This window comes from Cetorhinus maximus, chromosome 19 (genome assembly GCF_964194155.1).
Source record: "Cetorhinus maximus chromosome 19, sCetMax3.hap1.1, whole genome shotgun sequence".
Classification (NCBI taxonomy): domain Eukaryota; kingdom Metazoa; phylum Chordata; class Chondrichthyes; order Lamniformes; family Cetorhinidae; genus Cetorhinus; species Cetorhinus maximus.
Window position 1 is genome coordinate 18,379,936 of NC_135897.1, and position 17,108 is coordinate 18,397,043.

At 42.7% G+C, this 17,108-nt stretch overlaps 1 protein-coding gene across 4 annotated transcripts in view; it reads left to right on the plus strand.

The window, feature by feature from the left end:
- Positions 1–17,108, plus strand: part of ryk (receptor like tyrosine kinase) — a 359,220-nt gene that overhangs the window by 156,490 nt on the left and 185,622 nt on the right. For 2 of the 4 annotated variants that reach the window (XM_078563543.1, XM_078563544.1), the window contains one exon: positions 14,073–14,153. The exons of the other annotated variants lie outside the window; for them this stretch is intronic. In XM_078563543.1, coding sequence (XP_078419669.1) covers positions 14,073–14,153 — 81 coding nt within the window. The remainder of the gene's footprint in view (positions 1–14,072; positions 14,154–17,108) is intronic. 4 annotated transcript variants of the gene reach the window in all.

A 17,108-nucleotide genomic window follows, 5' to 3' on the forward strand; every position in this document is an offset into this window, starting at 1 on the left:
TGCCCTGCAAGAAGATGTAGGACCAGCTGTAGGCCATTTTGTCCCTTAAGACTGTTCCGCTATTCAGCGAGATCAGGGTCGTTCTGTGACATGATGCCATCTGCTTGCCTTTGTCCGATATCCCCTCTTAATTTTTATCTATCAATTCCCATTTACAAATTGAAAATTGATCTAGCATCAATTGCCATTTTTAGAAGCGCGTTCCAAACTTCTACACCCTGTTGAATCTGAGTGGCCATGCCATGCCAGTAGTCCTGAAAGTCACCCCTATCCTAAAGTTCTTTGGCTCTAGAACCTTCCCGGTCTCAATAGAAGACGTAGCAAGGTGTCACAGTCACAAATGCATTACGTTTATTTGCCAGGACAAGCAGGTACATAAGCTTCCCCTGGGATGACTACAGCCAGAATAATAATAAATAGGGATTTGCATTTCTGGCTATCTTCCCACGGGTGCTGGACACCATTTTTTTAACTCTTTCACAGGATGTACGCATTGCTGACTGGGCCAGCATTTATTGTCCATTCCATTTTTCTCTTGAGAAGGTGGTGGTGAGCTGCCTCCTTGAACCGCTGCAGTCCCTGTAGTGTGGGTACGCCCACAGTGCTATTAGGAAGGGAGTTCCAGGATTTTGACCCAACGACAGTGAAGGAACGACGATATAGTTCCAAGTCAGGATGGTGTCTCTCTTGGGGAGATCTTCCAGGTGGTGGTGTTCTCAAGCATCTGCTTCCCTTGTCCTTCTAGGTGGTAGAGGCCATGGGTTTGGAAAGTACTGTCGAAGGAGCCTTGGTGAGTTGCTGCAGTGCTTCTTGTAGATGATGTACACTGATACTACTGTGCATTGGTGGTGGATGGAGTGAATATTGAAGGTGGTGGATGGGTGCCAATCAAGCAGGCTGCTTTGTCCTGGACGGTGTCAAGCTTCTTGAGTGTTGTTGGAGCTGTACTCATCCAGGCAAGTGGAGAGTATTCCGTCACACTCTTGACTTGCGTCTTGTAGATGGTGAACAGGCTTTGGGGAGTCAGGGGGTGAGTTACTCGTCACAGAATCCATAGCCTCTAACTTACTCTTGTAGCCACAATATTTATATGGATGCACACACATGAGCACCCCTCACTGTCACATTCCAGATAGCTAGGCGGTGAACGATAGAATGCGAACATAATATTTACACAGTTATGAGTAATCTTTGGGGAGAGAAGCGGACCTGCAGGAGGAACACAGACTGTGGGAAGTTCAGGCGCACTCTGAGTTTGGAAAAAAAAGCAAACTGTAACTACACAGACAAGCCGTAAATTGATTGCTTGGCGAGAACTGCTCTTAGGGTTGTGTAAATAGCTGGAAATTAGAAAAATGTAAATTTTTAAACAGTCCTTAAGTTTTAATTAAGAGGCACTAGCAGAAGGGAAGTAAGAAGCTGGTGAGTCTACTGTTTTGTTTTTAGTGGTAAAGATTAATTTTGCTACTAAGGTTTAAATTAGTACAGTAAGTGGTGGTGAGGGAAAGCGTTAAATAAAATTTTTTAAAAGGAAAAGAATTAATTAATTAAAAATGCAGTCAGAATGGCAGGACAGGTGATGTGTTGCAGCTGCAGTATGTTGGGTCTTGTGGCACCAGTGTGACCCACGGCAACCGTGCAGTAAGTGTCTACAGCTCAAAAAGCTTTGGCTCAGAGTCAGCGAGCTGGAGGCTGCACTACAGACACTGTGATACATCAGGGAGAGGGAAACAGGAGAGGGACACTTCATTCCAGAAGGTAGTCACACACCTTAGGCTAGGGTCTTCTGATTTGGACAGTGGTTAGGGACAGGAGGGTGTGACTGCAAGTAAGGCAGATAAGGGGATTGAGAAGGCATGAGTGCAGAAGCCTCAGCCCTTACAGTTGTCCAACAGGTTTGATATTGTTTCAACTTGCATGGATGAGAGTGGGGGCTGCAGAGTTGCTGAGCAAACTTACTGTGGCACCATGGTACACGAAGCCATTGGAGCAGGGGGAGTAAGTAGCAATGTAGTGGTAGTAGGGGTCAACATAGTCAGGGGGGATAGACGCAGTTCTCTGTAACCAAGACCAAGAGTCAGGACATTTGCTAGGGGCTGGATAGGAACTTGCACTGGGATGGGGAGGATCTAGCTGTCATGGTCCACGTGGGTACCCACGACATAGATAGGACTAGGAAAAAGGTTCTGCTTAGGGAGTATGAGCACCTAGGGGCTAAATTAAGATTAAACTAAATTAAGCAGAACCTGAGCCACATACAGATTGGCGTAGATTAAATAAGATTAGAGAGATGATTGTGTGGCTCAAAGATTGGTGTGGAAGAATTGGGTTCTGATTCATGGACACTAGCACCAGTACTGGGCAAAGTGGGAGCTCTCTTTGGGAAGGTCTTCACCTGAGCTGTGCTGGGAATAGTGTTCTGGTAAGTTGTATAACTAGAGCTTTAGAGAGGGTTTTAAACTAAATAGTGATTGGAAGGGATCATGTGAAGGCAGCTGCCCCATCCACCACTACTCTCCTCCATCTGGCTGAACTTGTTCTCACACTGAACAATTTCTCCTTTAACTCCTCTCACTTCCTCCAAATAAAAGGTGTGGCTATGGGTACCCGCATGGGCCCCAGCTATGCCTGTCTCTTTATGGGGTATGTGGAACATTCCTTGTTCCAGTCCTACTCCGGCCCCCTCCCACAACTCTTTCTCCGGTACATCGATGATTACTTCGGTGCTGCTTCATGCTCTCGTCGGGACCTGGAAAAATTTATTAATTTTGCTTCCAATCTCCACCCCTCCATCATCTTCACATGGTCCATCTCTGACACTTCTCTTCCCTTCCTTGACCTCTCTGTCTCAATTTCTGATGATAGACTGTCCACCAATATCCATTACAAGCCTACCGACTCCCACAGCTACCTCGACTACAGCTCCTCACACCCCGCTTCCTGTAAGGACTCCATCCCATTCTCTCAGTTCCTTCGCCTCCGTCGCATCTGTTCTGATGACGCTACCTTCAAAAACAGCTCCTCGGACATGTCCTCCTTCTTCCTTAACCGAGGTTTTCCATCCACGGTCGTTGACAGGGCCCTCAACCGTGTCCGGCCCATATCCCGCGCATCCTCCCTCACGCCTTCTCCTCCTTCCCAGAAACATGATAGGGTCCCCCTTGTCCTCACTTATCACCCCACCAGCCTCCGCATTCAAAGGATCATCCTCCGCCATTTCCGCCAACTCCAGCATGATGCCACCACCAAACACATCTTCCCTTCACCCCCCTTGACGGCATTCCGTAGGGATCGTTCCCTCCGGGACACCCTGGTCCACTCCTCCATCACCCCCTACTCCTCAACCCCCACTTATGGCACCTCCCCATGCCCACGCAGAAGATGCAACACCTGCCCCTTCACTTCCTCTCTCCTCACCGTCCAAGGGCCCAAACACTCCTTTCAAGTGAAGCAGCATTTCACTTGCATTTCCCCTAACTTAGTCTACTGCATTCGTTGCTCCCAATGCGGTCTCCTCTACATTGGAGAGACCAAACGCAAACTGGGCGACCGTTTTGCGGAACACCTGCGGTCTGTCCGCAAGAAAGACCCAAACCTCCCTGTCGCTTGCCATTTTAACACTCCACCCTGTTCTCTTGCCCACATGTCTGTCCTTGGCTTGCTGCATTGTTCCAGTGAAGCCCAACGCAAACTGGAGGAACAGCACCTCATCTTCCGACTAGGCACTTTACAGCCTTCTGGGCTGAATATTGAATTCAACAACTTTAGATCTTAAACTCCCCCTCCCCCCATCCCCACCCCGTTTCTTTCCCCCCCCCACCCGCTTTTTTTTTCAATAATTTATATAGATTCTTCTTTCCCCACCTATTTCCATTATTTTTAAATCTAAAACGAAAACCTTTAGTCTTTCCACCCCACCCCCACTAGAGCTGTACTTTGAATATCCTGTCTTGCATTCTTAATTAGCACTTTTCTCAGACAAAGACCACCACCTTCAACACCTCTTTGACCCTTTTGTCTCTGACATCTTTTGATTATCTGCTCACACCACACCCTCAATGTGTCTCTTCCCCCCCACCCACCTTAAACCAATTTATATTTCTCCCTTGTTGAAACTATGCTTCAGTTCTGCTGAAGGGCCATGAGGGCTCGAAACGTTGACTGATTTCTTCTCCGCCGATGCTGCCAGACTTGCTGAGTTTTTCCAGGTAATTCTGTTTTTATTTTGATGTGAAGGCAGAATTGGTAAATTGCAGGGAAATGACAAGGTTGCAGTTCGGATAATGACAGTGTGGTTGAAAGGGGCAGAGCGTATAAACTTAAGTGCGCACCAGCAGATAAGGCCAGAGATTGCAAAGATGGTAAAAAAAACAGAGTTAAAGGCTCTGTATCTGAATGCGCACAGCATTCATAACAAGATAGGTTAATTGTTAGCACAGATAGAATTAATATGTATGACCTGATATCCATTATAGAGACACGGTTGAAAGGCTGGAACCTGAATATCGAAGAGGGTTTGACATTTCTAAATGATAGGAAGCTGGGAAAATGTGGTGGGATAGCTCTGTTAATTAAGGATGACATTAGTATAGCGTGAAAGGGCAGGATGTAGAATCAGCTTGAATAGAGATAAGGCAGTGGCATAGTGGTATTGTTACTGGACCAGTACTCCAGATACCCAGGGTAATGCTCTGGTGAAATTTGAATTCAATAAAAAATCTGGAATTAAAAGTCTAATGATGACCATGAAACCATTGTCAATTGTCATAAAAATCCATCTGGTTCATGATGTCCTTTAGGGAAGAAAACCTGCCATCCTCTGAAATGGCCTAGCCACTCAAGGGATGGGCAATAAATGCTGGCCCAGCCAGCGATGGCCACATGAACGAATAAATAAAAGAACTAGAGTAAGAGGTCACTTGGTCCCTTAACAGTAGTTAGCATAGGCCCCTTAATAGTAGTGACACTGTAGAATAGAGTACAGGAAATAAATGGGGCATGTAAAAAAGGTACCGTAATAATCATGTGTTCAATCTTCATTGGGCGAATCAGATTGGCACAAGTAGCCTGGAAAATTAGTCATAGAATGTACTTGGGGCAATCTTTTAGAGCAGTACATGCTAGAGCCAACTAGGAGCAGGCTATCCTAGACTTGGTAATATGCAATGAGACAGGATTAATCAATAAACTCATAGTAAATGAGCCTCTAGGCAACAGCCATCATAACATGATAGAATTTTATGTTCCATTTGAAGGTTAGACATGTAGGTCAAAGATTAGTATTTTAAACCTAAATGTAGGCACTTATGAAGGCAGAGTTGGCTAAAGTGAACTGGGAAACTAGGTGAAAAGATAGGACAGTAGAGATGCAGTGGCAGACTTTTAAGGAGATATTTAATAACTCTCAGCAAAGATTTATCCCAGTGAGAAAGAAAGACTCTTTGAGAAGGATGCATCGTCCATGGCTAAATAAGGAAATTAAGGATAGCATCATATTTAAAGAAACACTACAATTCTGCAAAGGTTAGTGGTAGTTCAGAAGATTGGACAATTTTTTAAGAACCAGCAAAGAAAGAAAAAAGACTAAAAAACAGGGCAAAATTAGAGTATGAGAGAATGCTCGCTAATAATATAAGAACAGATAGTAAGAGTTTCTGCAGGTATTTAAACAGGAAAAGAGTAACTAAAGTGAGTGTTGGTCCTCTGGAGAGAGAGTCTGGGGAATTAATAATGGATAACAAAGAAATGGCGGGAGCGTTGAACAGATATTTTGTGCCTGTCTTCACTGCAGAAGACTTGGAAAACTTCCCAAAGAAACTTGAAAAGTGAAAGGGAGGGAGGAACTTGAAGGAATCACCATCACCAGGGAAAGATACTGGGAAAACTATTAGACCTAAAGGCTGACAAGTCCCCAGGACCTGATGTGCTGCATCCTAGGGTCTTAAAAGAAGTGGCTGCAGAGACAGTAGATACATCGGTTATAATCTTCCAAAATTCCTTACATTCTGGAAGGATCCCAGCGGATTGGAAAATAGTAAATGTGATGATATTCAAAAAAGGAAGGAAACAAAGCAGGAAACTATAGGCCAGTTAGCCTAACCTCTGTCATAGAGAAATTGCTAGAATCCATTATTAAGGAGGTTATAGGAAGATACTTAAATCATAATGGGATCAGGCAGAGTCGACATGGTTTTGTGAAAGGGAAATAGTGTTTGACTAATTTATTAGAGTTCTTTGAGGAAGTAACAAGTGACGTGGATAAAGGGGAACCTATAGATGTGGTGTACTTGGATTTCCAGATTTCCAAAAGGCATTTGATAAGGTGCCACATCAAAGATTGCTACACATAATAAGAGCTCGTAGTGTAGGAGGTAACAAATTAGCCTGGGTAAAGGATTGGTTAGCCAACAGGAAGCAGAGAGTGGGGATAAGTGCATCATTTTCTGTTTCGCCATCTGTAACTAGTGGAGCATCAAAAGGATCAGTGCCGGGGCCTCAACTATTTGCAACCTTTATAAATGACTGGGATGAAGAGACCGAATGTGTAGTAGCTAAATTTGCCAATTAAACCAAGATAAGTAGGAAAGTAAGTTGTAAAGAGTCTGGGAACATAGAACTTAACGTATCTATACCTCTTTGTAGACTACGTGAGTGGGCAAAAATTTGGCAGATAATGTGGGAAAATGTGAACTTCTCCTCTTTGGCAAGAAGAATAGAAAAGCAGTATGCTATTTAAATGGAAAATGATTTCAGAACTTGGTGATACAGAGGGACTTGGGTGTCGTGGTACATGAATCATTAAAAGTCAGTGTGTAGGTACAGCAAAGGAGTCTAAGGGGAGATTTGATGGAGGCCTACAAGATTATGAAAGATTTGATAAAGTAGATGAGGAAAAGCTGTTCCCATTAGCTGATGGTACAAGGGCTAGGGGAAAACAGATTAAGATTTTGGGCAAGAGATTCAGGGGGAATGTGAGGAGGAACTTTTTTACACAGCGAGTGGTAATGACCTTGGAACTCTCTGTTCATGAGGGTGGTGGCAGTGGAAACAATCAGTGATTTCAAAAGGAAATTGAATGGAAATCAACTTGCAGGTTCAACGAGGATCAAGCAGGGGGAGTGGGACTGACTGGATTGCTCTGTGGGGTGTCGGCATGGACTCGATGGACCGAATGGCCACCTTACTAAATGACTCTCTGATTCTATAACACCTGAAAACAATGAAATATCCAATTAATTAATGTACAATGTACACTTAACAGGTGAGAGCATTTGTGATCTGCATATAATTTCAATCCATTAATTTACAGTTTGTGCACAAAACACAAAAACCATTATGCAGTTGTGCATGGCAGCTGCCATGATGTTTTCATGCTGCGGCATTCCAACACCCCCAAAATGTTTAGACTGCGATGAAGCTGAAAGGAACTAGGATACTCTTTTCAGCTTAAGAGAAAGTTAGGTAAATACTTGAGGAAGAAAAATATTAAAAGATGTGATGAAAGGGTAGGAAAATTGGGATGAAAGTAGATATCTCCAGTGTAGAAATTTGGAGATCAAATGATTGTATTCTGTGCTTAAATTTCAATGATAAATATTGGTCTAACACTTAATTGTAATTATACAAGCTAAATGGGATGCTATGTTATATTAGCAGAGTACAAGTCAAAGTAAATTGTATTTGATGTTTGTATAAAGCATTGTGGAAATGCTATCTCGAAAGCTATGTGTGGTTCTGGTCAGTTAATCATCAATTGGCCAATCTAATTGAAATTTTCCTGATTAGGGAAGGAAATGGCAGAATTGATCTATCTGTGACAAAATGTTTACCTTTTAGGTCATACTAATTAAACACAGAATTGTGACTAAAAGGCAATAGATTTGCAGAGTAAACTGCCAGAGAAACCATTAATATTAAGGTGTAATTAGGTTTTTAGAGGCATTTAGTTATGATTCTGGAGAAATAGTAAAAGGCATACTATCAGATTTTTGTGGGAGTTGCTATTCTATTAGATTAGTAGATTCTCCCTGATGTTGAGTGGTTGACATTTACACAATTGCCAAAGGGGGTGTTAGAGGGAAGTATAGCTCTGTTGAGAGAATTTGGAAACAAATTTGTAAGAGATTTCTCTAGAGATGCAGAATTTAATACTTTTGATGAGTTCTTGGAAAATACTAAGTATGGAATATTTTCCTCACTCAAAAATTTTACTTTTTATTCATTCACGGGATTGACAGTGATTGTCAAGGCCAGCATTTACTGCCCATCCCTGATTGCCCTTGAGAAGGTGGTGGTGATGCCCTCTCAATTACAACTGATTGGCTTACTCGGCCATTTCGGAGGGCAGTTAAGAGTCAAGCACATTGCTGTGGGTCTGGAGTCACATGTAGGCCAGACCAGGTAAAGGACGGTAGATTTCCTTTCTTAAAGGAAATTAATTGAGTTTTTATTCATAAATTGAATTTAAATTCCGCTCGCTGCCATGATGGGATTTGAACCTATGTTCCCAGAGCATTAGCCTGGGCCTCTTGATTACTAGCCCTCCACTATCACTTCGCCTCCATCTCCCAAATCTCAGAAAAACACACGTTTTTGTGCATCTCAGGATGCATAATGCATATGTGTATTAGATACAGAAACATAGGAGGTTAATGTGCAACAAAATTACTATAATATATTGTTAAGAATGGAGAATTATGGAGAAAAGAAAATGATCTCTTCATCTTACTCTTTAATTCCTTGTTGTTCTTTGTCTTCCATTTTGATGCTCATAACTCTTGTGGATACTTTTTCCTATTTTCTATCTCTTCCTGTCTTAGAACCATAGATAAGTTACAGCACAGAAGGAGGCCATTCAGCCCATCTTGTCCATGCCAGCCCGAGGACACCCAGGTGCCCTTTCTAATTCCACCTTCCTGCACCCGGCCCATAGCCCTGCAACTTACAGCACTTAAGGTGCAGATCCAGGTACTTTTTAAAAGAGTTTAAAGTTTCTGCCTCTACCACCAACTTGGGCAGTGAATTCCAGACACCCACTACCCTCTGCGTAAAAAAAGTTCTTCCTCATGACCCCCCTACACCTTCTGCCAATTATCTTGAATCTATGTCCCCTGGTTCTAGAATTCTCCATCAAGGGAAACAATTTTATCCTGTCCACTCTATCTATTCCCCTCATAATTTTGTACACCTCAATCAAGTCACCTCTCAGCCTTCTTTGTTCTAAGGAAAATAACCCCAACCTATCCAATCTCTCCTCGTAGCTACACTTTTTTAACCCTGGCAACATTCTTGTAAACCTCTTCTGAACTCTCTCCAGAGCTATTACATCCTTCCTGTAATGTGACCAGAACTGCATACAGTACTCCAGTTGTGGCCTCACCAGTGTGTCTGTATATAACATGACAGCCAAAAGAAATATACAGTGACCTGGCTCCTCCTCTGTCTTTTCTCTCTTCTTAGTGTTTCTTTGTAGCTGTCATGTGTTCCCTAATAGATGTGTTCAAAAGGTGTACCCAACAATTATCTTTTGGATCTATGGACCACAGGATGATGAGACTCCAAAAAACTGGGTTAGAGGTGAAATTGTAGAAATGACCCAATTGTAGAAATTATGCAATACAGGCAGTTGAGAGAGAAATATGGATTTGAGAGTTATTCCATTTGGATGCTATCGTACACAAGCAGGCTGTTTCATTACATTTATTTTGATACATTAATGTGAGCCATTACTCAAATGTAGCTATATTATTAAATGCTTATAGGACCCTGTAAATAGACACATTTTCATGAACCTCTTAGCTGTTTATACTCATAAATTACTCATTGAGTAGGAAATGGTTTCACATAAATCTCAATGTGATCTGTATTCTTGTTATGTTTCTAAAACCATCTTCATCAGTTTAGTTGTACAGCATGTCGCAACTCTAAATAATTGTACTAAGACCAATAAGATGTAGCCTCATGCAGCTGAAGCCATGTTCATTCCATACCTGTTACCTGAGCTGGCCTATCTGTGGCTGCCATGCGGAAGAAGCCCCCTGTGCCATATAACATGACAGCCAAAAGAAATATTACTATGGAAATTACCCCATTTACCTGCATGTAATCAGCATTTAATAATACATACACATCAAAATAAGGAACTTGCATTACACCAATGGAACACAATAAACTTAGGACTGTTTTCCTTGTCTAATTCCTTTTTGAATGCCTCGATTGAACCTGCCTCTTGGATAGTACATTCCAGACCTTAACCGCTTGCTGCATGAAAATGTTTTTTCTTATGTCGCTAATGCCTCTTTTGCAAATTACTTTAACTCTGTGCCCTCTTGTTCTTGATTCACGAGTGGAAACAGCATTTCCCTATCTACTCTGTCCAGACCACTCGTGATTTTAAGAGTCTATCAGATCTCCCCTCAGTCGTCTTTTCTCCAAGGAAAACAGCCCTAACTTCTCTACTCTATTTTTTAAAACATTTTTCCACGTGCTGTGGGTGTCGCTGGCTAGGCCAGAATTAATTGCCCATCCTTAATTGCCCTTGAGAAGGTGGTAGTTGTAGTGTAAAGGCTAAACAGAATGAATATGCCACTGTAATCTGCATGATACCAGTCAGTCATGTGCTAGACTCTGACTCTCTCTCGCTTTCTTGCTCTCTCGCTCCCACTCTCTCTCAGAGAGAGATTTGAACACACTGTGCTCAGGAGCACTGTACCTACGCTAACCTATTTAGATGTAGTGTTAGTACCAGAGTATGGCTACAGGCTGTGTAAAGGAAGATAGGTCACGCATACCAGTAACCAAGAACCATGCCAAAAGCCCACAGATCATGGGGACTATCCAAAACATTGGTGAGCCACCGTCTTAAATTGCTGCAGCCCATGTGGTGTAGGTACACCCACAGTGCTATTAAGAAGGGGGAGTTTCAGGATTTTGAAGGAACGGCAATATAGTTCCAAGTCAGGTCTTCCCTCAGTATCCTTGGATGCATCTCATCTGGACCTGGTGCCTTATCAACTTTTAAGTACAGACAGCCTATCCAATACCACCAGCGTATCAATTTTAAACTTTTTAAGTGTCTGAGTTACCTCCTTTCACCATGGCCACCTTCCTTGTAAAGACAGGTGCAAACTATTCATGAAATACCTTAGCTGCGTCCTTGAGTAAATCCCCTTTACGGTCCCTAATCAGCCCTACTCCTCCTTTTATCACCTTGTTACTATTTATATGCCTATGGAAAACTTTGGGATTCCTTTTATGTTCGCTGTAACTCTCTTTTCATGTGCTCCCTCTTTGCTTCTCTTATTTGCTTTTTCAACTCCCCTCTGAGTCTTCGATATTCAGCCTAGTTCTCAATTGTATTTTCTACCTGACATCTGTCGTAAGCACACCTTTCCTTCCTCATCTTAATTTCTTTTTTTGTCATCCAGGAAGCTCTGGATTTGTTGCCCTACTTTTCTGTTTCGAGGGAATATACCTTGAATGTGCCCGAATCATCTCTTTGAAAGTAGCCCATTGTTCAGCTGCTGTTTCTCCTGACAACTTTTGACTCCAGTTTATTTGGCCCAGATCCATTCTTACCCCATTGAAGTTGGCCTTTCCCCAATTAATTATTTTTACTCTGGATTGTTCTTTTCCAAAGTCAGCCTAAACCTTATGATACAATGATTGCTATCCCCTAAATGTTCCCCTACTTACACTTAATCCGATTGGCTCAGCACATTCACAAGAACCAGGTCTAGCAGTGCCTCCTTTCTCATTGGGCTGGAAACATACTGTTGAAGAAAACTTCCCTGAACACATTCTAGGAACTCTTGCCCATCTCTGCCCTTCACACTATCCCAGCCTAATTTTGGGTAATTTAAGAACTCCATTATAATTAGTTAGTAATTTATGCACCTCTCTGTAGTTACCTTGCAAACTTGTCCCTCTACATTGTCCTACTAGTTGGTGGTCTATAGACTACACTGAGAAATGTAAGTGTACCTTTTTTGTTCCTTAGATCTAGCTAAATAGATTCTGTCCTTGACCCCTCTGGGACATCCTGTTTTTCCAGCACTCAATGCTCTCCTCAACCAATACCACCACCCCCCTCCTTTTCTAGCTTTCCTGAGCACCTTATATCCAGGAATATTTAATACCCTGCCCTGCCTCTCTTTGAGCCAGGTGCCTGTTATAGCCACAACATCATACTTCTACATGGCAATCTGCGCCTGTAACTCATCAGCCATATTCGCCACACACTGCGCATTCACATACACGCACAGTAACCTTGATTTAGACTCGATTACTTACTCCTTTACTCCAGCCCCACTTTTTAACTTACCATTCCCTATTCTAGTGATATCTAGTGATAAAATAAGTTGAATTCTTGGTGTATAGCTTGATATAATGATTGTTTGTAAACCATTTTTGCAAGACATTATAGAAAGGCAAAGCTTACTTGCCAGTAAGCATATATCACAGTGGCTGTTTGCATTGGTTTTCAAAGCTGGATATATTGTACATATTGCATATTGGATATATTGTAAGTTGTTCAATGCAGAGTAAGCTGAGTTGCTGCCAAACTGAGATACTATACTGTTCCTGATGGGGGAATGGTGGAATTACAGCTTCAGAAATTTACATAGCTTCAATTATATGTTGATATGTTATAACCTTTCCAGACCAGAATTCTTGGGGTCAAGGCATTTCTGGGTTTTGGAGTTTTTTGGATCATAGAATACAAAGTTAGAATGTTAGAACATCTAACCACAAGTGTGTGAACCAGGTATAAGTATATACCTGGGACATAAAACCTAACCAAATCTAGTTTTAAGACACAAAAGTGCACATTTTCAAATCCATTCATTTGATAATGTGGGCAGATGCACTAATCATGCATCAGTTAAGCAATGTACTCCTTCATAAATAGTAATTTGGTAGTACAGAACTTGAGTATTGCTGAAAAAAGACATGCTGCCAAAACTTTTCACCTTGCACTCATCAGGACGGACATAAGAATGTCAAATTTCAAAGGGAACAACAATTTATACTGCATGAGGAGAGGATGCTGCACATGCATACACACACATGCACACAATCAATCCCTCTATCCCCATCACACGTGCACATGTATGCATACGCACGCGCACAGTAATCAGCTGCTCCCCCTCCAAAAACACACGCAAACACTAATCAGTCCCTACCCCTACCCCTACATTGGTCTAGTTGCCAGTGCATGTGGAGCAGAGTCACTAACTTGGGTAAGGAGCCTGTACACTGCTGTTTCTGTTCCAGGCCACCCAGAGTTTGAAGCTGCTACTCATCTTCTCGACAAGTGGTGTGACCTCCTGGTCTTTCCTGCATCCCAGACGTATCAATCGGTCACGGAGTTGTACTTGCTTGCCTAAATCGGTACACAACATTCCAGGCCCTCTTGGCACTAGCCGCTAGAAGCGTTTCAAAGCTTAAAGAGCACTTTGGGCTGTTTGGCAGCATCAATCCTGTGGCTCCAGGGCCGTTGCAGGGCTGCAAGTGGTGCGTTTGAGATTTGCGGGGCCTGCTGAAATAACAATGTGATAGCTGGGGACAAGGGTTTTCCAGTTACTATATACAGACATACAATTTTCCTAAGTAATTAGATATGCCCTTCCAGGAGAAAACCTAGTGTGAATCTGCATATCAGCTATCTGAAATACCTTGCATGTGCTACCTTGCAATTTTAGTCAATTTCTATGCAGTAATACTATTGTCTAATGGATTAATTCCTTAGAATTAGTTATCCAAATTTGTTCATTTAACAAACTATTTAAACAGAAATCCACTTGTACATAATTTTCTTTAGTTGTCCAATCGTAGCAGAGGTGACAGTTAGTTAATTAATACGGATTTTGTAGACCAAGGTAAAACCATTCTGTCCTTTCTCTTTGAGCTTTGCCCAGGAAAATTCCTTTGCATCGCTTGCTATATGGGAAACGGTGACCCCCAAAACAGCTGACAATATTTTTATTATATTAACATTGTGAATGGAATAAATGCACTATGATAAAAAGGGGAAATAAATATGGCTGTAACACGACTTCCTGTCCTCACAGGAAGTGATCTGAAGGAACTTCCTAGGTGCAACCCTGAAGAAGAAAGGCAAAATGGTGTCACCCAAGCTTCCAAAACGTCAGGTGAGCTTCATAGAATTGCTGACACCAGCAATTTTCCTTAGGAAGGTCTATCAAATAAAAAAAATAAAATGTAGAGATTTGAAAATTATTTAGCATGTACATGTCAAATGGATTTGAATGTTGGTTTCAGGCTAAGTAGCTGACAAAAGTAAATGTGCAGCAAATATTAGACGTTTATTTACAGATCAATTTCTAAGAGATATTTTGTAAACAGCCTTAAGAGAAATTATTTCTGATTGCGTGAGAAGTCTGACTCAGAAGAATGTATTTACTAGTTTATTGGGCCATTAAATCCCCAATATCATGGTCATACATAGAATTAGGTAGATTATATAGCACTGGAACAGACCAGAATATGCTGGTATTTATGCTGCACTCGGAGGTGCCTTCTTTCCTTCCTCACATAACTCTATTAGCATAACTCTTTATTCCCTTCTCCATAGAACCAAAGAAAAGTTACAGCACAGAAAGAGGTCATTCAGTCCATCGTGTCTGCCCTGGCCAAAAAAGAAAAAAACTAGCTGCCCATTTTAATCCCACCTTCCAGCACCTGGCTCTAAGGTTGCAGTACTTTAGGTGTAGCTCCAGGTGTTTTTAAATGAGTTGAGTGTTTCTGCCTCCACTACCAAACTAAGCAGTGAATTCCAAATACCCTCAACCCTCTGGGTGAAGAAGTTTTTCCTCTTGTTCCCCCAATCCTTCTACCAGTCACCTTAAATCTGTGCCCCGTGATAATTAACTTCACCGCTAGGGGAAACAGGGCACCCCTGTCTACTCTATCTAGGCCCTTCATAATCTTGTACACCTCAGTCAGGTCACCACTTAGCCCCCTCTGTTCCAACCCCAGCCTATCCAGTCTTCCTCAGCAGCAATTTTCAAACCCTGACAATATTCTTGTAAATCTCCTCTGTACTCTCTCCAGGGCAATTATGTCCTTCCTGTAATGTGGTGACCAGAATTGTACCCAAAATTCCAGCTGTGGCTGAAACCAGCGTTTTATACAGTTCCATCATTACATCTCTGCTTCTGTATTTAATACCTCGCCCAATAAAGGAAAGCATTCCATATGCTTTCTTTATCACTTTATCCACCTGTCCTGCCACCCTCAAGGACCTATAGACATGCACACCAAGGTCCCTCACTCCCTCTACCCCTCCCAGTATCCTCCCATTTATTGAGTATTCCCTAGCTTTGTTTGGCCTTCCCAAATGCATCACCTCACACTTCTCTGGAACGAATTCCATCTTCCACTTTTCTGCCAACTCAACCAAACCCTTGATGTCATTCTGGAGACAACAGCTATCCTTTTCGCTATCAATTACACGGGCCAAATTTGTATCATCTGCAAATTTCCCAATCATGCCTCCCACATTTAAGTCCAAATCATTAATATATTCAACAAACAGCAAGGGCCCCAACACTGAGCCCTGTGGAACACCACTAGAAACCGTTTTCCCTCATGTGCTTCTCCTTAAATGCATCTTTGCCATTTGTTTGGTTCTATTCTTATCTATCCAATTGTAGCCAGAGCATCACCTGCAGTGCTTCTCGTCGCACTCCTGTACAGTTTCCTCTGGTGTCCCCACAAGAATCGGACCTTGGCCCCCTCCTATTTCTTCTCTACATGCTGTGCCTGGGCTACATCATCTGAAAACACAAAGTCAATTTCCATATGTATGCTGAAGACACCTAGGGCAGAACCTTCTGCCTGTCGGTCAGGAGAGGGCATGGACAGGCGCAGAGCGTACCACCATTTTACGTGGGCAGGCCAATTAAGGCCCGCCCAGCGTGACGCTCGCCCGGTAGTGCTCTGTGCAGGCGAGGGGAGGATGGAGAGTCGGGGCCTGCGTTCTTTTGCGCGAAAGAGCACAGAAATCTCCCTGAGGCAGCTCCGTGCCTCAGGGAGATTAAGTTCACATTGAAATCTTGAAAAAAAGGAAATATTAACATTATGCAGACATGACAGTGACACATGAGCAGGGACATGTTCATGAATTGAGAAAAATGTATTTATTCATTTAATAAAACCTTCATGAAACCTCACCCCGCCAGTGGATGAGGTTTCATGAAAAACGAGAAGGCCACTTGGGCTCTTCGCCTGCCCGTCAATCTTAAGGTTGGACGGACAGCCCTGTCAGTTACCTAAATTGGTTTACTAATGGCCTTAACAGACCTTTGACAGTTCGGCGGGTGCGTAGCCACCTCCAGCACGTGCCTGCCGAACGGAAAATCGGAATGACGCGTGGTGACGTCGGGACACACGCCCGATGTCACCACACATCATTTTACGCATCACCGTGCGGGGCCCGCCCCCGCACGCCGACAGGAAATTTCTCCCCCTGGTGTACTTAGCCCCATCTCTCTCAGCCCCTTCCACTGTCTCTAAATTGCCTGACTGCTTAACTGACATCCTGTACTGAATGAGCAGAAATTTCTTCCAATTAAATGTTGGGAAGACTGAAGTCATTGTCTTTGTTCCCTGACACATACTGCATTCCCTAGCTACCAATTCCATTCCTTTTCCTGGTAACTCTCTGAGATTGAACCACACCGTTCACAACCTCGATGTCGTCTTTGACTCTGAGATGAACTTCCGACTGTGACATCACTAAGACGGCCTATTCCCATCTCCGTAATTTTGCCTGAATCCTGCCCTGCTTCAGCTCATCTGCTGAAACCCTCATTTGTACTTTTGCTACCTTGATTATTCCAGCACACTCCTGGCTGCTCTCCCACATTCTACCCTCCGTAAATTTGAAGTCATTCAAAACTCTTCTGTCCATGCCCTTTCTCGCACCAAATCCTGTTCACCCATAATCCCTGTGCTCACTGACCTACACTAGTTCCCAGTTAAGTAATGTCTTGATTTTAAAACCTTCCAAATTATCTGCGCTCCTCTAATTCTGGCCTTTTGAGCATTCCTGATTTTAATCACTCCGCCATTTGTGGTTGTAA